Source organism: Hemitrygon akajei, chromosome 5 (assembly GCF_048418815.1).
Source record: "Hemitrygon akajei chromosome 5, sHemAka1.3, whole genome shotgun sequence".
Lineage (NCBI taxonomy): Eukaryota > Metazoa > Chordata > Chondrichthyes > Myliobatiformes > Dasyatidae > Hemitrygon > Hemitrygon akajei.
Window position 1 is genome coordinate 47,656,941 of NC_133128.1, and position 27,819 is coordinate 47,684,759.

At 40.7% G+C, this 27,819-nt stretch overlaps 1 protein-coding gene and 1 long non-coding RNA gene across 8 annotated transcripts in view; one reads left to right on the plus strand and one right to left on the minus strand.

Annotated features, from left to right (window-relative positions):
- Window positions 1-25,316, plus strand: part of LOC140727753 (uncharacterized) — a 55,141-nt gene extending 29,825 nt beyond the window's left edge. For 2 of the 3 annotated variants that reach the window (XR_012098916.1, XR_012098918.1), the window contains exons 4-6: window positions 11,412-11,512; window positions 21,947-22,268; window positions 24,265-25,316. This is a non-coding gene — a long non-coding RNA (uncharacterized lncRNA). The remainder of the gene's footprint in view (window positions 1-11,411; window positions 11,513-21,946; window positions 22,269-24,264) is intronic. The other variant, XR_012098917.1, reaches the window with a different exon arrangement.
- mab21l3 (mab-21-like 3) overlaps window positions 1-27,819 on the minus strand; it is a 54,578-nt gene that overhangs the window by 7,054 nt on the left and 19,705 nt on the right. For 2 of the 5 annotated variants that reach the window (XM_073045467.1, XM_073045468.1), the window contains exons 3-6: window positions 24,239-24,379; window positions 16,081-16,152; window positions 13,783-14,083; window positions 3,167-3,348 (exon numbers count right to left, since the gene is read on the minus strand). In XM_073045467.1, the coding sequence (XP_072901568.1) occupies window positions 3,167-3,348; window positions 13,783-14,083; window positions 16,081-16,152; window positions 24,239-24,379 (696 nt within the window). Of the gene's footprint in view, window positions 1-3,166; window positions 3,349-13,782; window positions 14,084-16,080; window positions 16,153-24,238; window positions 24,380-25,021; window positions 25,096-27,819 lie in introns of those variants that run through there. The other 3 variants (XM_073045470.1, XM_073045469.1, XM_073045471.1) reach the window with 3 other exon arrangements.

Here is a 27,819-nt window from a genome sequence, read left to right on the forward strand (position 1 = left end):
CACAGCTTTCTGATGTAGCAACAATTGTTGCTGAGTTGAATTAATAGGGAAGGCAACAGCAGGGAGAATCAGTGACATGTAAACGTCATCTGGCATTGTTCATTGCAACTCCTTTTAAAAAATAACACTTCATAGGGCATATGTACAAAATTAAGGAAGGGAAGTTTAGGGGAGACATCAGGGGTAAGTTTTTTCTTTACACAGAGGGTTGTCAGTGCCTGGAATGACTTGCCAGGGATGGTGGTGGAGGCTAAAACATTAGGGGTATTTAAGAGCCTCTTGGACAGGCACATGGATGAAAGAAAAGATGGAGGGTTATGGGGTAGTGTGGGTTTAGTACTTTTTTAAAGGATTATATGGGTGGGCACAACATGGAGGGCTGTAGGGCCTGTACTGTGCTGTAATGTTCTATGGTTCTATATTTTAATAAAATACCTGTTTTCCCTCCTCCCTCTCCCAGCAATAGCAGCCCGATATGGATTTGGGGAAGTGGGCATTGCTTGTAGTCCTACATCCAGCTAATATGCAGAGTTTCTTCACATCTCCACTCCACCCCCTCCATGAACTTGATAATTAGGTTATCACAATATTATTAAGGAACAACCCCCCGCACCTCCAGTTGTAATGGTGTAAAAACTTACTGTATGGCAGTTACATATGCTCAAAAACCTGATTTAAAGGTTATCAATATTTGCCAACTGATCCTTCCTGTGAATGGAATCGTTTAGCTCAGAACATCCTTTGTATATAATAACCAATCTCCTAGGGCACAGCTAGTTAAGAATAAATACATTACTGATCAAGGTACGGGTGGTGCTTAATGGATCAGAGCGGGCACATTTGGTGAAAGAGAAGACAATGAGAGAGTGAGAAGAATGGAAATGGAAGAAATGAGGCAGAGGGAGAGGAGGGGAAACAGTGGGGGGGGGGTGGAAAGGAAGAGGAGGAAGAAAAAGTGCTTTAAGGGAGGAAAGGAGAACTGATGAATGGGAAATTCACATTAGAAGGCAATTCACCACTACTTACTGAAGTATATTTAGAAGACAGCCATGTAATCAGATTTTGCCAGTGATGCTTAAATCCATATGAATGTTTTCAAAGAAGGACCCCAAATGTTGTTTGGGGTGAATATAATACCACGCGATTACAATTATGTCTGTATAAGGAGCAGAGAAACTTCTTACAGTGACCAGAACTAGGAACGCAGAATGAAGGTGGTCTGCCAGGGATGGCAGTGAAGGCAAATTCAGTTGTGACTATCAGTAACTGAAAAGTAGGGAAGCTCTGCTCTTCGGCCAAGTAAATACTTGATCACTGGGCCAAGCTTAGTGTTATAAAAATCCCAAACTAAACAAATCAAATATTTTGTTTCTACTCATGATGTCTTCTTGTTCTTTTTTTAAAACTGCAACTTATGTATACCCAATGCAAACCCAATGTATACTAGACAGGTGAAGTTCCTCACTCCCCACGAGCTCTCCATCTAAAACACAATGTTTTTAATTGACTGAGAAATTGCTCCAAGACCGGTTTTCTACCCAGTACTACAAGGTGTAGCATTCATGATTAATATTTCATATGTTAGCACCTACACATTGATAAATAGCCACATACAGCCCATCTAGTTGTTCGCAGAAGCCAAGAACTAGAAAAAAAATGTCAGCACGAATGTCTTAATTAATTACACTAATTAGGGACTACCACTGGAGGATATTTTACATTTATTTTTACTTCTCCACATAAATAATCTCTGTCAGGCCCAAGATTGCCTTTATTACCACAGGGATAGTCCTCTACATGGAGTACGAGACCAATTCATGATCACCAGGGGAAGCAATGCATCTCAATCAGCAGGTTGCCTGTTGTTTCATAATTGTCACAGTTTAGTTTGAGAATATAATCCAAAAAAAGTTATCTGATTGTGAAGAACTTAGGGATTCTGATATCATAAAAGGTTTAATCTTTTCTGTTCTCTTAGCCATGTTGTCCTTTTATCCCTGTCCTCACAGTTTTCCCTTTGCAATTGCACCCAAATCATCTCTAGCAAATTCTCTTTATTCATGTTACCTCACCACACTCCAAGATCTATACTTAACCCTTTCTTTTCTTTGTCTGCACTATAGAAACAATAGTAGACCATTCGGTCCTTTCAGCATGTCATATCCCTGTTTTTTCTAATATCCCTAAGTGTTACAGTCATAAAGGGAATATTCCCATGAACGATAGAAGTTTTCTTTCAAACTGCTTCAGCTACTTGTACTGGGAATGAAAAGAGTCATTCACTTTCTTCTAAACTTGTGGAGTCACAAAGGAAAGAATAAAACTGGTCACACCCACCAGCACTGATAAGGCACTAAAATCAGACATGGTTTTAGTGCCCTGTCACTAAAAACATTCCCTGTCCTGTCAACCTTGCAAAGTTCGCATTACATTTGGAGACCAATATGCAAAATGTTGAAGATGTCCTATATGTGAGTCAAGCAATGTCCTGGTAAAGGGAGATTTACAGAATTATATGCTACAATGTGCCAGACTCCTCTAACGCGTCCTGGTATATTCTGTCTCACCAACAAGACAGACTCAGAGGTGGTGGCAGAGTGGCTTAAGTGTAGGAGGTAAAAGGACAGGCAATCCCCACCAATGATTCCAGATTTCTGAAAGTCTCATGGCATCAGGTCAAAGCCCTGATTAGCTATCATTCACCCTCAGATGAATTATTTCTTCCATGTTGAAGTCCTCTTAGAAAACACACTGAATGCAGCACGGTACAGAACATACTCAGGGTGGGGATCTTCAAAGCTTTCTTGACCATCTGGAGCAATGCCCAGATATGTCCAGCTAACAACAAACAGGATACCTCATCCCTACACAAAAAAGCAAAAGAAATGATTTTTAATTACCTCCCTCCTACTATTACCCTCTCTTTGGTTCTATTTTTCCAGCCCCAGAGCATCCATTTTCTGAATGATATATCAAGGTAGCCTTATCATGGACAGATCATACAGCTTGTTCTTCTTTCTAGCACAAGTCTCACAAGTCAGCACAAGAGCCAATGGTTATATGGTTATATATTCTTGATATGTAATTCACACTCAACTTTCCATTAAACTGATCAAATTTCTCATCATATTATTATATCATTATATATTGTTTCTTTGTTTAGTACCTTAACAGTTCGAGCCTTTTCTTTTGATGGCCAACGCTTCAGGAACCGTGGCCAGCGTGCCTTTTTTGGCCAGTGGTTGGCAATTTCGATGGCTGGTACCAGCTCCACTTCCACATGTTGTTCTGACGTTTCCACAGCAAGTCGGATGTTAGGGCCAACACTTTCCAAGATATTGACTTTTCCTGTGGGCCAGAGTAGCATTTTTCTTTAGAAATTGGATTAATGCTTGGAGGTAGTGTACTGGGGTTAAGAAGAAAGATAAAAGAAAATGCAGAAAAAAGAAAAAGGGAAAGAGAATACAACAATCTGCAGGTTAAGTCCACACCAAAGACTTTGTATTAGAATAAGACACAAAGATAAAGATAAATTTTTCAATATACCTAGGCAGTTTAAACTAACCTGTACAGTAGTCTATAGGATATCATAATTCCTAAAATATCATGCACGTAAATACAAAAACAAATTTCAGAAGGAACAAGTTACGGGCTAGAAATCCTATATAACATATATGTCAAACTCAAGGCCCGTGGTGGAATTATCTTTGGCCCGCGAGATAATAACTAATTACTATTAAAGCTGGCCCCAGTATTCGAAGCGCCTATGGTGTATGATATGGCTAATGCTGAGTTTATTCAGGTACCAGGTTTTCAGGGTTTTTAGTGTTTATTCGGCAGTCTTCTTCATAAGAAACGGAATTTGTAAAGTGAAACACTTTGTAGTTATAGCAGAGACTGAGACACATGAGAGCAGGCTGAAAAAACGGAGGCAACGAAAGCTGCGTTCGCAAGCATCCGACTGATCCGGCCCGCATGAAGCTGCATTTTGCTCAATCCGGCCCGTGACCTAAAATGAGTTTGACACCCCTGCTATATAACATTTCTAGCTGACTGACAGATTTTGTATGAAAACCCCTAAAATCACTAAATGCAAACAGCAATGGCCACGCAATAATGAATTATAGCGAGGTCTGCTCTGTAATGACAGGGATGCACTGTCCCAGTGGCCCACTTCTGGAGGAATGACGTCCCATGACTGTCAGAATCATTTTGCATTTGCTCACACATTCACAACATTGGCATTAAAATGCCACTCTCACTCTTGAGTGAATCAGATAGTGGCACTTCAGTAATTCTTGTTACCTGCAGACAAGTTAAGGGCCTACTTTTCCTTTACATCGAGGACAGCTATATTATATTCTGCAAACAAACTGATCCAAATCCAAAATAGTTCACATTTAGCATAAATGAAATTTTTACAATGTGATTCCAACAGCTTAATTTATATCAGCTATGATTTGCCTTGCAACGCTACTCGTCCAGTGTTGAAATAAAACATAAAAGCATGATGTTGATGGGAAACTAGTCAAATGCAACATTTATGTATTATGAACATTCTCACCACAGGTGACTAATAGAGATCTACAAGATACCAAACAATCTGGCCCCACATGCTCAGATACACACCCTGAATGAATTTCCATCTGTCATTGTGTAATTGGCAGGTTTTCCACTGGAAGTTCCTTTTGGAGATGATCTCTGGTGTGCACTTGGCAAAGTTACCTGCCTATTACTCAAACAAAAAGGCTTGGAATTCAAAACAGTTGAAAAGGAACTTTTATTTCCCTTACTGTTTCAGGTCTGCCCTTCCCAAAATTCACCCTTATCTTCACCTAATGCAGTTGTCATGGCAACCAGTTTTGAATGGGCCACTTTTTTCACCAGTTTTTAAAATGACAACCATTTTATCTTGTGGGTTTTTGAATCAGAATATATATATAAACTAAACTGCACAGGGACCAGCAAGGGAAAATATGCATTTATCAGCTACAGGTTAAATTCTAACTTATCTAAAATTATATGTAGGGGGAACCTGTGGGCTGGAAAAAGCTGCTGGGAAGCTTCAGCACTTCCACACCAGAGAGAACTCACACACCACTCTTTCCTGGTGATTTACTAACTACATCTCAATGCTGGACACCTTGTGGAGTCTAGTAGCAGAACATGAACTTGTGGCACTTTTCTGCCACAGAGAGTTGCAAATCTGTCAGCTGAACATAGGCCAGGACGAATATCAACTCCACTCATTTCGTAGATTTGTAGTAATGAAACAGCCCATCAGCCCAACTTGTTAATGACGTCAATGTGCCTGTTGAGAGACCCTGCCTCTAACTCTTCCTCCAGCAGCTCGTTACACATACAGTCCACCTTCTATGTAGGAAAATTTGCCCCTCAAGTCCCTTTTACAACTTGCCCCATCACCCCTTCAATGGGACCACAAAGGCCGTTTCCCCTTACTCCTTCAATGGGACCACAAAGGCCGTTTCCCCTTACTCCTTCAATGGGACCACAAAGGCCGTTTCCCCTTACTCCTTCAATGGGACCACAAAGGCCGTTTCCCCTTACTCCTTCAATGGGACCACAAAGGCCGTTTCCCCTTACTCCTTCAATGGGACCACAAAGGCCGTTTCCCCTTACTCCTTCAATGGGACCACAAAGGCCGTTTCCCCTTATTCCTTCAATGGGACCACAAAGGCCGTTTCCCCTTACTCCTTCAATGGGACCACAAAGGCCGTTTCCCCTTATTCCTTCAATGGGACCACAAAGGCCGTTTCCCCTTACTCCTTCAATGGGACCACAAAGGCCGTTTCCCCTTACTCCTTCAATGGGACCACAAAGGCCGTTTCCCCTTACTCCTTCAATGGGACCACAAAGGCCGTTTCCCCTTACTCCTTCAATGGGACCACAAAGGCCATTTCCCTTTACTCCTTCAATGGGACCACAAAGGCCGTTTCCCCTTACTCCTTCAATGGGACCACAAAGGCCGTTTCCCCTTACTCCTTCAATGGGACCACAAAGGCCGTTTCCCCTTATTCCTTCAATGGGACCACAAAGGCTGTCATGACTAAGTACGTATTAGTTAATTTATATTTTTTGAACGAGCTTAATTAAATGGTTTAGGGTTGGAAGGGCTTCAATTTTTTAAAATTGTCCCATTGAATTTTGTGAAGTTGTTCTTGAATAAACTTTAAGCAAGAGTACAATTTAGTTATTTGTCAAAGATTCATCACTTGTTTCACCCATATCTCCCCTAATTTTACCCCCTCCCCCCACATGACATTATTACATAGCTCAACATTTGAGATTTGGACTCTTTCACAGATCATGTTTCAAACAGCTTATACACAATGTAGAAGTAGATCCTTTGTCCATTATTCAATGATGAATAGACCGCGCTCACTAATGATCACTCGTTGCACAACTATATAACATGAGAGTCATTGTGCTGTGATGAAGAAGTATCCTCAGTATGCTGCAATCAATGTAATTTTTTGTTAACGTTAAGTTGTAGTCTATGCGTCAGGCTACAAAAACATCGATACTGACAGCTCTTCCTTCTCCATGGTAATGCTGGCTCCACTTATCCCAAGTCTTCCCATCAACTTGCACAGACTGAAAAGGGCTATTTGAATGTTGATAGCAAATTAAGTTAACAGTCTTTTAACATTTTAAAGGTGCTTCAACTCACCTGTGATAACATACTTTAATATATCGCCCAAATATCACAACGCCTTTGGCACTGCGCATTTATTCCTGTAATTACAGCCTTCCAGTAAAATCACCTCATTAAAAGCCCAATGTGGTATATAATTGACAGGTCCATACACTGGTCTTCACCCATTACTTAAAGCCTAGCATTTATACATGAACTCAAGTAACCCCAAAGTACGTTACAGCCAATGTTCTGCTTCTAAAGGTGTTATGGGATGCAGAGTATCTACTTAAGAGAGATCCAGAACCACAGATACAGCCTACTGGGTCCATGCCAACCATCAACCACCCATGAATGTGGAGGCCCTCTGGGGGCCTTAGCTTACTTGCTAATCCAGAAGCAATCACCTCCAGCTAGTGCGGCCAACATTATATTCCAACAGTAAGGGATATTTCAGTAAGACCTGAGGGCAGAACAACGCCAAACCAATGTGTAATTGAAGATACGATTAGCACAAGTTCAAAGGAGTAAATGGTTTCCTCGAACTGTGGGCGCTGCATGAAATTATGTTAATAAGTGAAAGAGGAAAGAGAAACTGTAATAGAAGTCATGCCTATTACCCACTCCTGAAATCAATGTTCTCAAAAGCACCTTCGACCTCAGAGTGTGCAATTATATTCATATGTTACTTCTGAATGCAATACTCTAGGCTTGCCAGAGAAAAAAAATCTACACCAAATCCAAGCAATTTTATTTCAAAAAAACTAGTGGCTCACTTCTCCCTCTTTTCTCTTAGAGGACAAACTTCTTCCTCCACCTTAAACCAGGATGCTTGATCTATTTCCTCCCATCCAGCAGAGCAAAACTTCCTTGGGGAGTCTCTCAGATTTCATACCTGTGTGACCACGTTAAGGAACGGGAGCTGCAGCCCGTGTGAGAATGAGGAGGTGATAGGTAACAGCTACAGGGAGGTGGTCACCACTGAGTTACAGCAGGCAGGTACCTGGGTGACGGTCAGGAGAGGGAAAGGGAATAGGCAGCCAGTGCTGAGTACCCCCGTGGCCATTTCCCTCAATCATCAGTATACCCCTTTGGATACTGTTGGGGAGGAGGAACGACCCACCGGGGAGAAGATGCAGTGGCTGAAAAGCGAAGGGGGAGAAAGGAGTGTAGTAGTGACAGGGGATTCCATAGTTAGAGGAGCAGAAAGTAGATTCTGTGGACACGAAAGGGACACCTGGACACCTGGTTGCCTCCCAGGTGCCAGAGTCAGGGATGTCTCGGATTACATCCGTGGCATTCTAAAGGGGGTGGCTGAATAACCAGAAGTCATGGTACATATCAGTACCAACAACATAGGTAGAAAAAGGGAAAAGGTCCTGAAGAGAGAATATAGGGACTTGGGCAGAACACTGAAAAGTGGGGCCTTCAAGTTAGTAATCTCTGGTTTGCTCCCTGTGCCATGTGACAGTGAGGATAAGAATAGAATGATCTGACAGTTAAGTGTGTGGATGTAGAATTGGTGCAGGAGGCAGGGTTTCAGATTACTGGATCATTGGGACCTCTCTCGGAGATGGTATGATCGGTACAAAAAGGATGGGTTACATCTGAAACTGAGGGTGACCAGTATCCTTGTGGGAAGGTTTGCTAGAGCTGTGGGGGGAGTGTTTAAACTAATTTGGCAGGGGGATGGAGACTGGAGTGATAGGGCTGATGATGGGGCAATTGATATATAACTAGAAGCAGTGTGTTGTAAGCTGTGAGGAAGAACAGGCAGAGGCTAGGGCAAAAATGTGGTTAATGAGATGAGTTAAAGTGTAACAGGAGACCAAAATCAAAAAGGATGATGAGTACAAGACTGAAGGTGTTATTTTTTGGATGCAAACAGTATACGGAATAAGACAGATGATCTTATATCACAATTAGAGGTTGGCAGATTGATGTTGGCATCTCTGAGATGTGGCCGAGAGAAGATTATAGTTGGGAGCGTAACATAGAAGGACTCACGTTGTATTGATAGGAGAGGCAGGCAGGCAGAGGGATGGGTGGCTCTGTTGGTGAAAAATGAAATCATATCCTTAGATAAAGGTGAGATAGGATCAGAAGATGTAGAATTATTACAGGTAGAGTATTACAGGTCTATGAACAGTAGCCAGGAGTGGGCTAGAAATTACAGAGCGACATAGAAAAGGCATGTAATGGGGCAATGTTACAATAGTCATGGGGGATTTCAATATGCAGGGAGATTGGGAAAATCAGATTGGTGCTGGATCCCAAGAGAGAGTATTTGTAGAATGCTTAAGAGGTGACTTTCTGTAGCAGTTTGTGGTTGGGCCCATTAGGGGAACAGGAATTCTGGATTGGGTGTTAAGTAATAAAACAGATTTAATTAGGAAGCTGAAGGTAAAGGGAACCTTACGAGACAGTGATCATAACATGACAGAATTCACCTTGGAGTTTGGGAGAAGAAGGTAAAATTGGATGAGTCAGTATTACAGAAGAGTAAAGGGGATTACAGAGGCATCACAGGGGCACAGAGGAGTTGACCAAAGTTGATTGAAAGAAGACATTAGCAGGGATGGTGTCAGAACAGCAACAGTTGGTGTTTCCAATGGAAATTCAAAAAGGTATAGGAAAGATACATCCTAAAGATGAAGTATTCTAATGTGAGGATGAGACAAACATGGCTGATAAAGGAAATCAAAGACAGCATAAAAGCAAAAGTGAGGGCATATAATATTGCCAAAATTAGTGGGAAAGCAGAGAATTGGGAAGCTTTAAAAACAAACAGAAGAAAACGTAAAAAAAGCATTAAAAAGAGAAAAGATGAAATATGAAGGCAAGCTTGCCAATAATATCAAAGTGGATATAAAAAGTTTTTTCAGATATACAAAGAGTAAAAGAGCAATGAGAGTGGATATTGGACTGCTGGAAATTGATTCTGGAGAGGTAGTAATAGGGGACAAGCAAACGGCGGTTGAACTTAATAAGTATTTTATATTAGTCTTCAGTGTGGAAATCATGAATAGAATGCCAGAAATGTGAGAGTGTCGGGGGGCAGAAGTGAGTGTTGTTTCTATTACTAAGGAGAAGGTGCTTGGGAAGCTGAAAAGTCTGAAGTGGATAACTTACCAGGACCAGATGGACTGCACCCCATCTGAAAGAAATAGCTGAAGAGGTTGTGGCATTATTAGTAATGATATTTTAAGAATCACTAGATTTTGAAATGGAGGACTGGGAAATATCACCCCACTCTTTAAGAAGAGGAGGCAGAAGTAAAGAAATTATAGGCCAGTTAGCCTGATTTTAGTGGCTGGAAAATTGTTGGAGTCCATTATTCAGGGTGAGGGGTTTTAGGGTACTTGCAGACACATGATGAAATAGGCCAAAGTGAGCATATTTTTCTAAAGGAGAAATCTTGCCTGACAAATCTGTTGGAATTTTCTGAGGAAATAACAGGCAGGATAGACAAAGGAGAGTCAGTGGATGTTGTTTATGTGGATTTCCAGAAGGCCTTTGACAAGGTGTCACCATGAGGCTGCTTAAAAAGATAAGAGCCCCTGATATTACAGGAAAGATACCAGCATGGATAGAAGATCCATGGCGGTGCAGACTCGATGGGCCGAATGGCCTACTTCTGTTCCTTTGTCTTGTGATCTTGTGAAGATTGGCTGAGTGGCAGGAGAGAAAGAGTGGGAATCATGGGGGCCTTTTCTGGTTAGCTGCCAGTTACTAGTGTTGTGCCACTGGTCAGTGTTAGGACAGCTCCTTTTCACGTAATATGTCAGTAACTTGGATGATGAAATTCATGGCTTTGTGGCCAGGTTTGCAGACAAAATGACAATAAGAGGAATGGCACAGTATCCGCAGAAGGATTTAGATGTTAGGGGAATGAGTAAAGAAGTGGCAGATGCAATCTAGTGTAGGGAAGGCATGGTCATGCACTTTGGTATAAAGAATAAAGGTTTAGACTACTTTCTAAATGGGGAGAAAATTCAAAAATCATGTGTGCAAAGGGACTTGGAGTCCTTGTGCAGGACTCCCTAAAGGTTAACTTGCAGGTTGAGTCACTGGTGAAGACAAATGCATTGTTAGAATTCATTTCAAGAGGACTAACGTACAAAAGCAAACACTGTACGTAATGCTAAGGCTTTATAAGTAATTGGCCAGAGCAGTTTTGGGCCCATTATCTACGAAAAGATGTGGTGGTATTGGAGAGGGTCCAGAGGACGTTCAATAGAATGATCCCAGGAATGGAAGTGTGAACAGTGGATGGCTCTGGGCTTGTACTGTTGGACTTTAGAAGAATGAGGAGGATCTCATTGAAACCTATTGAATATTGAAAGGTCTGGATAGAGTGGACATGGAGAGGATGTTTCCTATAGTGGGGGAGTCTAAGACCAGAGGGCACAGCATCAGAATTGATGGAAGTCATTTAGAACAGAGATGAGGAAAAATTTCTTTAGCCAGAGGGTGCTGAATCTGTGGAATTCATTGCCACAGACAGCTGCACAGGCCAGTTAATTGGGTATATTGAAGGCAGAGGTGGATAGGTGCTGGATTAGTTAGTGCATCAAAGGTTATGGGGAGAAGGCAGGAGAACGGGGCTAGAGAGATAACAAATCAGCCATGATGGAATGGTAGAATAGACTCAATGGGCCAAATGGTCTAATTCTGCTGCTATGTCTTATGGTGTTATTTATCATATATGCTTACACCAGTGACTCAAATAAAGTGAGTTTCCTTAATTCTTCAGCAGAAACAATGAAGATAATTTTAACTAAAGGAAATAAAGAATTCCTGGAACTACTCAACAGGTCAGGCAGCATGAAAAAGAAATAGAGATAATGTCTTCAGGTGAGTGACTCTTCTGATAAACAGTCATCAACCAGAACTTAATTCTGTTCCTAGTGGCAGCTGACAGTAATCAGACAACAAATGGATCATAATCACAAGGCTGCTGCTTAATCTACTGACTGCATGCTGCATTTTCACTCATTAAATTGCAGTGGGTTGACAAAAACTTACATATTAAGCAAATAATCCATTATTAAAAGGTGATAAGAGTACTCAGAACATCATAATGTGATTAGGCTGATTCAACGTGGATTTTCCAAAGTGAAATGGAGTATAATAAAATTATTAGTATTTAGTTATAATGGGACTAACATAATAAAGGAAGCCATTAAACTGGAAAGGGAGTGTATTTGGATTACAAAAAGGATATCACATTAAAGGAGAAGGTTCATGGGACTGAAGTTAACGTTTTATATAGAGACGGTTAAAAGATGAAAAGAGTGGGAAATTTCTCAGTAGCAAGGCACCATACAGATCAGTGCTGGGCCTTCGCTATTTCTAAGCTATATTAATAACGTATCTGAAAGGGCTTAGCATAATGAATCTGCTCGGTAATTATACAAAGATAGATGGCAAATTAAGTTGTGAGGAGGACATAAGCTATCTGCCAAGGAACGATGGGGAAATCGCAGATGGAGTTTAATCCAGCTAGTTTGAGACATTGTACTTTGGTAGGCCAAATGCAAGACAAAATGGAAGGACATTAGGAGCATTGATCTTGGAGTGTAAGCTCATAACTCCCTGTATGTGTCAACTCAAGTAGATAGGATGGTAAAGGTAGTGTATGGCAAGCTTGGTTTCATCATCTGGGGCAATGAGCATGGAAGTCTTAGGCCACATTTGGGGTATTGCATACAGTTTTGATCACTACACTATAGTAACTATGTGGAGTCTTTGGAGAGAGTGCAGAAGTGGTTTACCAGGATATTGCCTGGATTTGAGTGCATAAGCTATAACAAGAGGTTGAACAAACTGTTATTGTTTTAGATGTGTCAGATGCTGAGGGGATTATCTGATATAAATACACAATATTAGGAGCAGCATCGATAGGATAGACAGAGTCTCTTTCCCCAGGGTGGAAATGCCATTGTTTTAAGGTGAGAGAGGGAAATTTTGACGGAGATGTGAGAGGCAGGTTGTTTTTTTAATATATACACAGGCACACAGAGAGAGTAGTACGTGTCTGGAATGTGTTGCCAGGGAGTTGGTAGAAGCAGGTAAGGTAGCCAAGTTATTGAAGCATTTAGACAGACGCATGAACAGACTGGAAAACAAGGTATAGACCACCTGCAGGTATGGCATCGCAGTAAGCTAAGTGGGCCATTTCCTGTTCTATGCTGTTGTACAGTACATTCTATGAATAAAGACCAGACAACCATCTATGCAAAAAGATGGCAGATGGAATACACAGAGGGAAAATGAATTTACCCAATTTGGTAGGATGGATAGTTAATAAATATTGGTGTTGAGAAAAATTAAGGAATCGTTGTACAAAATTACTTAAGTTAATATGTAGATAAACCAACTAACTAAAGACGACAGAATCTTGCACTTTTTGAAAGGGGGATGGAATATTAAATAGGAAGCATTGCCTCAAATGTTCAAGGTGTTGGTGGGACCATATGCAATAATAACTTGGTTAAGGAAGAAAATACTTCCCTGAGAAACAGCACTGTGAAGCTTTCTCTCATCTGATTCTTGGGAACTATGGACTTTTTCTATGAGGAAATACTGAAAAATGTGGCCCTCTACTCTCTGAAGTTTAGATGATTTAACATTCTATGGGGAATTCTTAGGCATGAAGGTTGTGTGGTTTTTCACCTTGGTGGGAAAGTCTATAACTAGGGACCTGGCCTTGGAGGTAAAAGTTTCCCTTTTAAGATTAAGAAGGAAAGGAACTAGACCTCAGAAAGGAAGCTTTGGAATTCACTGCCCTGAGAGGAGATATAAAATTATTTAGTACATTCAAAGTATGAAGGAAATTTTTGGACTATAGGGCAATCAGGTGATCGTGATCCAGGAAGAATTGGTGCTGTGCTATAGACAAGCAACTGTTATTCTACTGAATGACAGAGCAGGCTTGACAGGCTCTATGGCCTACTCCCGCTCCTACTTACCTTTCTGCAAATAACCTTACTGTCGTCACCTACCCATCCGATAAGCAATTCGTTAACAGTGCCTGGGTAAATCCAAACCTCAGTTGTAATCTTAATCTTAAAAATTACCCAAACTAAGGGGTTGATGTTTAGAGTGAATGAAAATATACATACCTTGCTTACCTTGAAAATTAGAAGACTGGACTGTGTTCTCAAGCAGTGCTTTGCAGATAGCAATTACTTTGGAAGGAACAATGTCACCTTCAATAGTGACATCTGATTGGTGCCATTCTTGAGAACTCTTAAGGAATTGATCCACCTCCAACCACTGATGAAGCTTCTCAGGCTCTTGAACAGGCGAGATGAGCTTGGAGCCACTCAATGTATAATAGCGCCACTGGCGCAGCCTCCGTTCTGTATAGGCCGCCAGACCTCGCACCGGAATCATAATGAAAAGCTGTGATGGTGACTGAACCTAAGAGAAAGCAGGACACCGCTTGGAAACTACGATTCCCCTCCAGAGTTTCACTCAGCATGGGCAATTGAATACAATGAAGGAACCTGGTTGTGACTATCAAAAGCACAAATTTGTGAATACTACAAACTATATCTGAAATAATAGATTAAATTATGCACATGCTGGATTGCCTTTATAAGATTATGTCTGATTTGATCATCGATTTCGGAAAGTTATCTGACCAAAATAGCTCAAGGCTAACACTTTGGGTTTGTTCTTTAGATCGCCGTTATTGACACAGCAATGGCATTAATGATTGATAGCTAGTTTGAGGGGGAAGCCAGTGTAGAGTGTTAAGTAAGAGAATGGCACACAGAAATAGTTTAAAAATCAGAAGATTGGAAAATATTAACTACCTGTAAATCAAAACTGATTCTCTGTCAAAAGACGTACACAGGGTTGTAGAGTCAGGCATCTCCATCACAGGCACAAGCTACCTTACCATTGAAGACATCTTTAAAAGACTGCCTCAAGAAAGCAGTGTCCACCATTAAGGATCGTCACCACCCGGGACATGGCCTCTTCTCATTACTACCATTGGGGAGGATGTACAGGAGCCTGGAGACCCACACTTAATGCTTTAGGAACAGCTTCCTCCTCTCTGCCATCAGATTTCTGAACAGACAGTAAACCCAAGGACACTACCTTTCTGTTTCTCCAGTTTTACTGTAATGATTTTTTATGTCTTGCATTGTACAGCTGCCACAAAACAATAAATTTTCAGCATGATAATAAACCCAATTCTGGTACTGAAATCATTTTCCATTTTGCATTTTCTCTTTTGCCAATGTTCCTCAGCTAATGATTCACTGATTCTTTACTGAGATTCAATACTGTCAGAAATTGTGCCCAAGAGGCTATTAATTGTGTTTGACTCAGGACTGAATAACAAACCAAATACTACATGCAGTTATGTTCTGATTCATGTGATTTACTGAGAATAAGTCTAACTGTGTAGTATCTTTCAAATTTTGTTATTTATATCAAATGAGCAATAATGAACTAACCAAGAACATAACCCTCAGCAGTAGATGCTTAACAGAACCCAATTGATGGAATTATTTTTGGTGAACGGAAAAGAATGATATTGGGAATAACATCTTTATCTTGCATAAATCATTTTGTTTCCTCCTCATTTTTTAAACACAGTTCCCTCTGTATAATGAGCCCCGCCCGGGATTGTTTTAACAGGAATACAAGGAGTTATGTGTCAAGTAGTTTCCACAACAAAGCTTCTACTTCACTGTACCTATAATGTAAAGGTTTTGTTGAATATCTATTCACAGGCTGTTCTTATCTCATTCTGTTCTTGTTGATAAGCTTTTTCTAAATAAAATATGTCAGATAAGTTTCATTTTGTTGACAAGTTACCCTCTCTGTCATACTGATCCCTGTATAACTGGCAATACTTATAATCAAACGTACTGAAAGTCAGTATTAAAATGTGTTCATGACTGTTAGGCTTGATGCTATTGGTAATGAGAAATGCTCACTTCAAACTCTGAGAAGCTAACATCAAAGCACCCTAACAGTATGGGTGAATATATTTGATTCTCTTTTCCAAACATAATGCAGGAAAACACCAAAACAATTAGATCAGCAGAACATTGTGAATAGATATCTGCTCTCTCTACTCACCACGATCATTGAAATAGCTTTTGTTGTTAGAAAATTACCTGTAATATACAAGGGCTTGAGCAAATAATAACATATCAGACAGAATAATGCAAGGGCTTTCAAGCAAAAAGGAATCTTCTTGCAGGAAATGGTGGGGTACAGATCATTAACAAATTCGGATGATGAAGGGACATGGGAAAGATGGATAAACAAGGGAAAGATGTTATCTAAGTAAGTAGAAATATTCTGGGACATCAGAATATGGATTGAAGTTGACAGAATGGAAAAGTACTGGTATGAGTGGGTTGGGCTGTGGGAGCTAATTACCGGAGGTATACCTGGATGGAAGCATTCTGGGCTCGTTTTCCTGTCAGAATAGCTGACCATTTAGTGACAACAGCCAGCTGATCCTATCAAAATAAATGAAACATCAGAGAGAAATGACATCAGCCATTAAATTAAAAAGTAAACCAAAGACACAAGGAAATATGTTATCTATTTGGAGAAAAGCAGATAGATTAAAAGAATGGAGTTTTTTCTTGTATAGGAAATAAAGCCAATAACAATGCACCTTAATTCAACATATTTTTGAGCTTTTGATAAGTTACTAAACATACAGGATAATGTGACTCACTCTTCAAACTTTTGTACAATTTACTTTTTATTCAAAAATACTTAATTCACTTTATCTAATTGTTATTCATGCTTAGTTCAGATGTAAAATTATTGGACTAAAACAATCAAGTCATCTGTATGAAACACAGAAGTGACCATTAATGAAAAGTAACTACACAAAAGAGAAAAAAAATACAAAATTATCATTCCACATCATTTTAGAAAGAGATTATCTCAAATGATTTGGATACTAGCTGACATTGATAACAGATGTTAATATGCTCCAATTAGTACTATGGGCGGGTCAAAATGTCACAGTGGATGAACTTACTTGGCTCCTGCAGGAACGGAAAATAATAATGTTGCAAGTTATTTTCCTTTAGCCATTATAATTCAAATATAGTGGCAGCAATTTTCACCACAGGTGCTTTCAGCATCATCCTAATTGCTCAGAGATTCAAATATATTTGGAAAAGGCACAGCAAGAAAATTCTTCAAAACCGTAGCAAAGGATGATTTCCCCATACTTTGGACCATGCAGAGTAATTGAAATGCATCCAGCTACCATTTGGGATTCAGAAGCCTCCTTGGATAACAAGCTCAACTCAGACAGCTGATTTGCCTGTCCCCTTCAAAAAATGAGATCTGATTAGCTCCATTGTACAGTAATATCTCCATTTCATGCTCCAAAAACTCACCAGAAACAAAAAGGTATTTCACCTATAACCAAATGTACAAGAGCAGTTTCATAGCTCCTACTTGTAACTTCCTGTAATTTTCATGCCTCTGCAGGTCATTCCTCAGGGAGTTCTAAAGAATTAGGCAGTGATTTACACTTTGATTGAACCTCAGCCTTGTAGACCTAACCCCAAACCTTTACTGCAAAGCGCATGGACATACATCCTCTTCGGGGATTGCAGTAGAATTGTTCATCCTTGATTATCTATTATGGTACTATAGGGAATGCAGTCAGAAGGAATTCCTTAAAGGAGTGAGAATAGGTCCAGGAAAAAGAAACAAGTCCCTCTATGCTTTCACTGAGTACAAGAACAATAGAGCGAATAAAAAGGTGTTAAGGTATTGCAGTACAATATCTACTATAAAGCAAAGCTGCTTATTGTTGTACATAGCAACACTATATAATTAGTATTCTATCTTGTCCAGGCATGCTTGGGCATGACAAAAGGTCTCGGCCTGAAACGTCGACAGTGCTTCTCCCTATAGATGCTGCCTGACCTCCTGTATTCCACCAGCATTTTGTGTGTGTTGCTTGAATTTCCAGCATCTGCAGATTTCCTCGTGTTTGCATAATGAGTATCCTTTCAACTGGAGAGAGAGCATTGCTCTTCTTTTAGGACCGTGTAGATATGTAGAGATTTCTGATGCTTATTCACCTCCTTCTATGGAGGCCAGATCATGCACTTTCTGTGTTAGCGCGTTTCAAATTCGCACAAGCCAGGGAAGTGTCTGCTATGGTCCTTGCCCGTGTGCCAGACAGAACATCACTGTGATGGCAGCAGAAGCTTGTTTTCCTCTCTCTCACTGGCAGACTTCCTACTGAAGATGTAAATACTGTCATGCACCCACAATGCATAAGGAATGTGTCACTGGACAAATAATTTTTTCAAAAGTGTTGCTTTCTCAGAATTTTTTTTGTTCATGATAGACTGCTTGAAGATGAACACAAATATAATTTCAGACTACTTGTATCACGTATGAATTTGGAGAAACAACAAATTAACTTTTATTGAATATAAAGTGTTTAATTGCATAATGGTGCTGATGCTTTGCAATAGTTCAACTAAGTTAAAAATATTTTGTTAATGATCTTCATTTGTACTTAGTGTCTGAGGCTTCTTGCTTAAGTGTCCAACAATAATTCACCAGCATTGATGGATTCCAGTTGCCCTGGTATCTTTTTTCCATGACCACAATGTCCTGGTGAAATCTTTCACCATGCTCGTCACTAACAGCACCAAGATTTGCAGGGAAGAAGTCTAAATGGGAATGCAGGAAATGAATCTTTAGTGACATGTTGCAATTCATGGTTTTATATGTTTGAAGCATGCTTTCAACCAGTTGCATGTAGTTTGGTGCTCTGTAGATGCCGAGGAAAATTTCAACAACTTCCTTGAATGCCTTCCATGTGATTTTCTCCGGTCCCACTAGAAATTCTTCAATTTGCCTGTCATTGATGACCTGTTTGATTTGTGGACCAACAAAAATGCTTTCCTTAATCTTGGCATCAGTTATTCTGGGAAGCATCTGTCTCAAATATCAAAATCCTTCATAGAAATTTTTGTGCCTGGTGATAGCAAATTCCATCCTTACATCCTGAACCCAATAATTATTACCAAAACCTGTCCTGCCATGCAGCAGCCGTGCCGCCTAAGCATGCCCAAGCATGCCTGGACAAGATAGGAAACTTTCCAGCTTACATTGTAGGCAACATTTTAGTTGACTTGAATTATGAATGGAAATAATAAACATAAGTTTATTTTAAAAAAGTGCATGATAGGGAAATTTCATGGTGATTTTCATAATCAGTAGCCCAAAATTAATAAGATACACCTAAAGGTATTCAGGAAGCACAATCTTTGTTGTCCAATATATTGAAGGACAAAAAGATGGTTCTGCTGCTATTTCTTTCCCAGAGGTAAACAAGCCAAGATAGATATAGATGCAGGCCACGGTGTCCTAGTTTAAACCCTTTCAGAGAACATTTGTACTGTCAGTGTTCAAATCAAAAAGAGCAGCTGCAGATAACACGAGAAGCAGTGGTGGGAGCACACACCCCTTTCCTGGAATCGCTGGGTGTGCTGCCGGAGGAGACTGGGTGAACTCTGACATGTCCTTCTTTAGCACTCCTGACTATTGAAGTCACCACAACCTAGTAGCATTTCTAAATATCTGTCTCCTTCCAGAGTGCCATCAAAGCCACACATTGTGTAGTCTGCATTGCAAAATGTCTGTCATAGACTTTTAACTGGTCGGTTCTCTACTTTTCTAATGGACATTAGTAGTCGCAGCAAGGACACTATGGGATTTGCAGCGGTGGCCACTGCCCCTTGTGTTCAGCATACAACATACAACAAAAGTGTTTCCAAAAACACCAGAGACTTGCAAACAGGAAGGGCTTCACTCCGTCAACAGACAACCAAGCACCAGCAACCTGCACTCAGCATCGGAGGTCATGAAAGTTTGGATAATTTTTACTGACGTTTGCCACACTTGTTTTTTTCAACATGAAACACTCAACCATCCCTTTACCATTCCACCTACTCAAGAACGTCAGTTGAAGACTTCTGCATTTGCTTAGTGGCCACTCTGCAGTCGTCCCAATTTGTACATTAAAGTAGCAATCAAGCTTTTATGAATAAACAGGCAGGTTGGTAGTGTACCCTAGCAAAAACCTAAACAGTTATAGTATTGACCATACAAGAAGCAACTGTGTAAGATTACCCACTATTGTCAGATATCATGCAGAGCCCATGAATATCAGCCTTTTATACCTAGATCAGTTCCATCCTAGATCCCAAAGTCCACCTTATTTCAGGCCCGAAAAGGGAGTAGAAGTAAATGACAATATTGATGCCAACTGCTCTCATGTGAGGGAGTTACGAGTAGGTCAAAGTATGCTGGTGATAATTATTTAAAGATCTTTTGCTCCTAACACAACGTGCTTTAAAATAAATATGTGGCTGGAATGTGTACAGGTGTCAAAAGAACATTTTCCCTCAGGAAGAAAAGAGAAAAGCAAACAAAAACATTGCAACGCCGCATCATTAACTAGAAGTTTAATCTTGACAGTGCCAAATTGAATTCCTTTCAATTTCATTAAGTTAAACAACAGTTTCCCAAATGCAAACAGCAGAGGAAAATAATTCAGTTCCATCTCCAATGTTTGTAGCTTTGATTTTGAGAGGCACGTACCTAGAAAGGACACCAAAAACCTGCAGGGTATAAAATATCAACATAATGCTGGAAAATGGACAAATAATATCCTATACATGATTACTCAGAACAAAATATTTGAAAGAATATAGAAATCCTAACCCTTTGGAAAAGTCAATAAATGTAATCTATAGTAGTAGTGTGATTTCTCAAGTCGAGTTTGATGTTCTCCTAAGGGGATGTCTATTGGTGGGTCCTCAGGTGGCTGTCGAAATTTATCCAGGATGCACCTATTCTGAGGGGCTTCCAGACCTCCCAAACCTTCCCCCTTCACCATTTGCCGATCAAAACAGAACTTAATCCAGGGTGCCAGGGTAGATTCCCTTACTGGAGAAGGCCTGTGCGTGACTTTGTCTAACCTGCCAAGGCTGACACATGGGCAGCCACCACATGGTCCTTGACAGATTGGGGTCAGGGTCCAGTGGCATGGGATGCAAGATGACTGGAGACCTTTCACTCGCTACAACCTTCCTCTGCCTTCACTGCCATTGTGATGTGTCGTCCTCTTCCACCAGCTCCACCGTTGAGGTCTTGGTTGGATTGCTCTTTGTCTAGAACCTCCCTCTTGACCTTTCTGCCATGGGTGACTTTACCAGGAGCTAAATTCCAGACTGCATCACTCTAAGGATCTCACAAGCCTCTCCACCTCAATGAGGCGGCGATGCCCAGAGAAGATAAATCCTTAACAAACACAACATGCACAAAATGCTGAAGTTGCTGAGCAGGTCAGTCAGCATCACTGGAGGGGAATAAATGGTTGATGGTTTGGGCCAGGACCCTTCATCAGGACTGAAAAGGAAGGGGGAAGAAGCTAAAATAAGCTGTTGTGGGGGCAGGGGAGAGGAGGAAGGATTACAAGCTGGAAGGTGATAGGTGAGACCAGGTGAGGGGGAAAGTGGTTTGTGGAGATGATGTGAGAAGCTGGATAGTGATCAGTGGAAGAGGCAAAGGACTGAAAAAGAAGGAATCTGATATAAGACAATGGAGCATAGAAGAGTACTCGAGTGAGATGATGGGCAGGTGAGGAGAAGAGAAGGGCTGAGAGGGAAACTGTAATGGGGAATGGAAAAAGAGAGAAGGCACTTCTGTAATGGGGAATGGAAAAAGAGAGAAGTGGCACTTGTCCCACTTGCAGGGAGAAGTGCTGGGAGAGAGAAGTGAAGAGGGGAGTCACCTGCGGAAAGCCAAGGGTGGGGGGGGGGGGGAGGGGTAATGGAAAGTTGCTCTTAGTGATAGGATCCCATTGTACATGGTGGAAATTACAGAGAGTAATGAGCTGGGTACAGAGCCTCATGGGGTGGTAGGAAAGGACAAGGTGAGCCCTACTCCTGCTATGGCAGCAGGAGGAAAGTGTGAGAGCGAAACGGAGGCGATGTGGGCGATGGTGGTGGGTATGAAACCCTGTTCTTTGAAAAAGGAGAAAAATCACAAATGATCTAGAATGGAAAACCTCATCCTGAGAACAGACAACAGATCCATAAGAGATGTATTAGGTGTATTAACAAATCCACTAGAGATGTATTTGGTAAATGTACAGTATTTTGCTGCAATTTTTACATTATTGATTAATGCTTCAAAATAAATACAGCTAAGTGAAACCAATTCTCATTGCCTTTTTATCACATTATTCTACAGAAATCAGTTGCCAGTTGGAACATCACAATGTCTGTGGAATGATCCTAGAGTCTTTGCATCCTTCACTTCTGGCATTAAATGATTACCTGAAGGAGTTTCCCAAAATTCTTAACTTGCTTTACATACAGTACGCAAAACTAAAAAAAAATGTGAAATGATATTTCAGTAAAGAAAGAGCCAGTGGGCCTGATAGATCAGCTAGCAACACCAATGATAATGCGGAATTGGCTTTTGTCATTGCGTCAAGTAAAGAAATTCAATTGTCATGCCACCTGTCTTCAAGCACAAGCAAATGTTACATATTCCAACACCTGCAAATCATGTGAGCTGTACAACTGGTATGTAAAGCTGATATGAGTGGACAACCATTAAAGAATTTGTTAAACCACCAATATGTAAAATCAGACCAACAGTTAGGAAGTATATAAAGAGAAAAACCACAAGGGAGATAAACAAACTGATCACAGCCGAGGAGAAGGAACTGCTGCTTCATTTCATGATTGTATTTTAAAGTGCTCGTGAAGTAACATAACAAGCCTCAAAATAAGACACAAAAGAGACTGCAGAAACTCAGCATGTCAGGCAGCATCTATGGAGGAAAATGAACAGTCAACCTTTCTGACCAAAGCTCTTCTTCAAGACTGGAAGGAAAAGAGTAGAAACCAGAATACAAGGTTAGAGGCAGGTGATGGGTGAATCCAACTGAGTAGGATTTAGGCAGGAGGGTGGAAAAGGGGAATTATATGTGAAGCTGAGAAGTGATTTGTGAATAAAAAGGAATCTTATCAGAGACGACAGTGGACCATGGAATAAAAGGGAGGAGGAAGGAGGAAGGTGTGGGTGATGGGCAGGTCATGAAGGAGGGGCAGGGGAAGGAGAAGGGGGTAACAGAGCCACGGAGATAAGGGAAACAAAAGGGGGAAAGAAACTGGCATCAGGTTGGAGATTATCAAAATGGATATTGCTACTCCAATCCGCAGCTCACTCAACGAGCAGTCGTGGCTGTGAACAGGCATGTCAGTTTCAGTGCCTGATACGAGACACATCTACCATTCATCTCCCCTCTCCACTCTCTACTTATTGCAATCAGTGTTCCCAGTGCAGCCTTCTCTACATTGGTGAGAACCAAAGCAGATTGGGCCATTGCTTTGTCAAGTACCTTCATTTCATCTGCCATAACTGCTAGGATCTCCTGGTGGCCAGCCATCTTAATTCCACTTCCCATTCCCAGACTGACATGTTTGTCCACAGCTGCTTCTACTACCAATTTGAGGCCAGACATAGATTGGAAGAGCAACATTTCATAATTCTTCTTGGTAGTCTCCAAACTGATAGTGGTCTCTCCCTTTTGCTTACTCTTATCCCTGTCACTGATATACCCCTTCTCTTTCTCCTCTCCGGCCTTCACAACATGCCATCCCCTCTAGTTCCCCACCTCCTTTCTTCCATGGTCCACTGTCCTCTCCCATCAGATATTTTCTTCTTTTTTCATCTGTCATCTTCCAGCTTCTCACATCATTCCCCTTTTCTTTGCAGCTCCCCCATCCTCCTGCCTTTCCCCTTCACCAGGACTCACTTAATACCTGCCAAATCTTGCTCCTCACCCTCTGCCTTCCCTTTTATTCTGGCTTCTGCCCTTCCATTCCAGCCCAAAATGTCAACTCTTCATTTCCCACCAGAGATGATGCCACATTTCAAAATGCAACTTTCGAAGTCTTTCCTGGTTAAAAAATAAACATGCCTGATGCTTTCAATGATATATGGTACATACATCATGAACATTCACATTCTCCAAGCATTTAAAGTTAATATCTAATTCAATTCATTCTCATTTTCTTTCCAAGAATGGAAATCTACTAATCAACATCTTTCACTTAACCATAGCCTTTTCAATCACAGTCATGACTTTCCATTGGTAAAGGACACATTCTTGCAGAAAACTAATACAATTAATCACTTACAGAAAGGAATAGTTGTGTGTCTTGAACCAATTAACTTGGCTCTCATACACTGAAGCAACCATCTCTATTGTTCACAGTACAGAAGTGATACCTTAAATATCACTTGTTACCATGCCTCATACTGACATCTAACAATATTACTTTATAATTATCATTTAAAGTAACAAATGCATTTCAAATTGGACTTTGGCAGTTATATCTGCTCACTCAGTAATTGCATTCAAATACTCTTCACTGATTACCTTGGGGTTCAACTTCCTTGCTCCTGATATAATTTGCTTAGAAACTGTTATAATTTTGAAGTTAGCATAGATAATAATTTGTAATTTACCTTAATATTTTCATTATTAATTCCAGAATGAGAAATGGGCTGAAAACGACTGTCTTCTGTGCTGATCACTGAAGTCAGCTTCTCCACAATGGTATAAACTTCTTCCTCAGTCTTGGAAACTTTTCGACGTCGCAAATCCACCTGTTAAAGGAATCAATTAGACAATTCATATTCCCTCCAGAGTAAGAGGCCACTTATTGTACTGAAATATACCATCAGACATGTTGGGGATACCAGTTAAGTACGATTCTGTGAGTCATCAGAATTGTCTTGTATCTTCTACTTCTGTGTTTAAACACATCAACCAATCATACCTACATAGCTGTTTGAACAGGTACTTGTTAGTACAAATGAAATTTTAAAATATTCGGAGAACTTTACTCACAACTAAGGGATAGCAGAGAAATTGACACAGTAAAACTCAGATCATCTAGCACTCTATGGACTTTGTGGAAGAAGAATGGAAGATTTTCCAGACCACAGGATATTGCTCTCGTTAATGTACTGACATAATTTAATTCATTTAAAAACATGCTATAAGTTAAGCTTTCCGGTGAACAAGGTGGGTTTTCAGGGTGAAAACAAAACACTGGAGAACTAAGCAGGCCTGGTAGTATCTGTGGAGGGAAATGGACAATAGCTTTCATTCCAGATGTGGGTGCATCTGAGAGAACACCATCACACTTTTAAAAGTGAAATGATGAAAAATATAAAGCACGCTGCCCAGTACAAATGGTGGTTTATAAGAAGTAGGCAAACTATTTAAAAGTCAAACATACTCACCATTTTGTATGTTTCTGCCTGCATGACTGCTGTGCATCGGGCAGTGCAATGATCAGTCGTCTCAGAGGGGTTAAATGAGTAATGTTTATACTATTAATAAGTTACTACTGACTGTTTCATTCAACACACTCACTCCAAGTTAAAAAGCCTGTGTTAAAACTCACAGGTTGTTTATGCATTAACACTGAATTAGGTACTGCGAGTCCAATCAGCGACACTTTGATTGACAATAAATTTCACAAAAGAAACCTTTCATTGTTTATTTTAAATAAAGCCAACATCATAAACATGAAAATGTGTTTGCAAAGTATTTTTCTTACACAGCAAGGGGCCTCAAGCGGGGACTTCTAAATTCTAAAAATGACAGGCAAGTGAAAAAGAAATCTAAGAAGAATCGGGTTTGAGTCAATTTTTGCTTCAATGAATTGTAAAAGAGATTTTCTTTAACAAGATATACTTCTTTGTTTGGACATATTCAGCAGTGTAAAATGAGAGATACAAAATGCACTCTATTCTGCACCATGTGGCAGTCTCCCACAGTTTAAATAAGGGCTGTTTAGCGCTATATATTCAGCCAATGAAAAGTAAAATAGCTTTAGAGGGAGTTCCTTTAGCAAGACAACCAATTAATCAACAGTCTACTGCAACACACACAAAATGCTGGTGGAACTCAGCAGGCCAGGCAGTATCTATGGAAATGAGTACAGCTGTTGTTTCAGGCCAAGGCCCTTCAGCAGGACTGGTCAACTTCCCTGGAGGCAAGCAGTTAATGTTAACCATCACCATATCCCTTCAATATGCTATACTTGCAGGAAGATCCATCTTTTCATGAGGGTATTTTTATGTATATAACTTCATAAAACAAAGCGATTCTCAAAGGTGGCTACTGAACTCTAGAAGTTTAAGGAGACAATTGTGGAGGATGGGTCCAATGGTCAAAGCTTTCCTGTCAGAACATTATTCAGGATTATTGTACCCCCTCAATATTCCCATAACCCTGAAAAACAGCTGAAAGATCATTCATTTTGTTAGCCGCATTTTGAAAAATCAGGAGGGATTACATGTTATTTATGGAATGGGTTCCCTTCCCATCAGCTCCATTCCCAAAAGTGAATTTGAAGAATATCAACATATTGCCTTAAAGCACATTCCGTAACCCAACTTCATACCCTCACCGTTACTCTATATTCATTCAATCAAGCCTTGACCACATCTCATCCATGTCCTACCTTCTTTCATCTGGGGCAGAACAAGGGTAGAGTTCCCCAGACTTCACCAGCCACTGCATTCAATGATCATTCTCCACAATTTCCACTACTTATCAGAGATTCCACCACCAGGCAGCTAGTCCCTTCTCCCCGCTACCCTTTCAGCAATTTCACAGTGACAGGGTTCTTTATATGATCTCTTTGGTCCACTCCCCTGTTCCTACCAGCCCCTACCTACCCCAATCTACCATCCATCCCCTGTCCTTTCGTACACCACTTTTCCGTACAAGCGCAGGAAATGTCCTTTCCACCATCCAGAGACTCAAACTGTATTTCCAGGTTGACAATGATTCACGTGCACTTCTTTCTGCCGTGCGTACTTATTCAGTGTTCACAATATGTTCTCATCTACACTGAGGAAACCAGTGAATGGGTGTATGTTTTGCGGAGTGCCTGTGCTTAGTTCCCAATGGTGACCCTGCGCCTGCCACTTTAATTCCTCACCCACTCCCACTCTAACCTATCCTGCACTGTCATAGTGAAACCCAACTCAAGCTTAAGAAACAGCAGCTAAGTTTCCATCTGGGCTTTCTGGACTTAATATTGAACTCTATAACTTCAAGTCAAGTCAAGTCACTTTTTGTTGTCATTTGACCATAAACTGCTGGTACAGTACACAATAAAAATGAAACAACGTTCCTCCAGGACCCTGGTGCTACACAAAACAACACAAAAACTACACTAGACTATGTGAGACAGCACAAGGCTACACTAGACTATGTAAAACAACACAAAAACTACACTAGACTACAGATATACACAGGGCTACATAAAGTGCACAAAACAGTTCAGGGCAGTACAATAATTAATGAATAAATAGGCACAGTAGAGGACAATTTCAATATAATAATAAATGATGTAGATGTCAGTCTAGACTCTGGGTATTGAGGAGTCTGATGGTTCGAGGGAAGAAACTGTTGCACAGTCTGGTCGTGAGAGATCCTTGGTCTGTATCAGTCACATAACTTTAATATTTGCCCCTTCCTTTGCCCCCTCTGGGAGTGAACGACGTGCCTAGCTTGACCACCTGCTTCCTCGTCCTCCCGGTCTGTATTTTGTAACTCTCACATTCTTCCATCTATTTTCTCATCCTTTAAGCTCTCCCATTCATTCATTGATCAGATAACCATGTTTCCAACTTATCCCCATGGTTATCCCAGTTTTACCCAATCAAAATCTCTACAACAGGTAGGGTAAACTGCCCAACACATCATCGGTGCCCGCCTACCTATCATCAAGGACATATATACAGAAAGGTGCCAGAAAAGGGACAGGAACATAAGAAGGATCACACTCACCCTGCTCATGGACTGTTTTCCCCACTCCCATCAAGAAGGAGGCTACATAGCATCCATACCAGGACCACCAGACTCAAAATCAGTTAATTTCCCCAGGCAGTAATGCTGATCAACACGTCCACCCACCAATACACCCTTCCACAATCCTCACCACCCCTACTTTATCATTTTGAGTCAGTCACCTTATGTACAGGCATTCTAGTGCCTAGCATCACTTTACAGACATGCATTC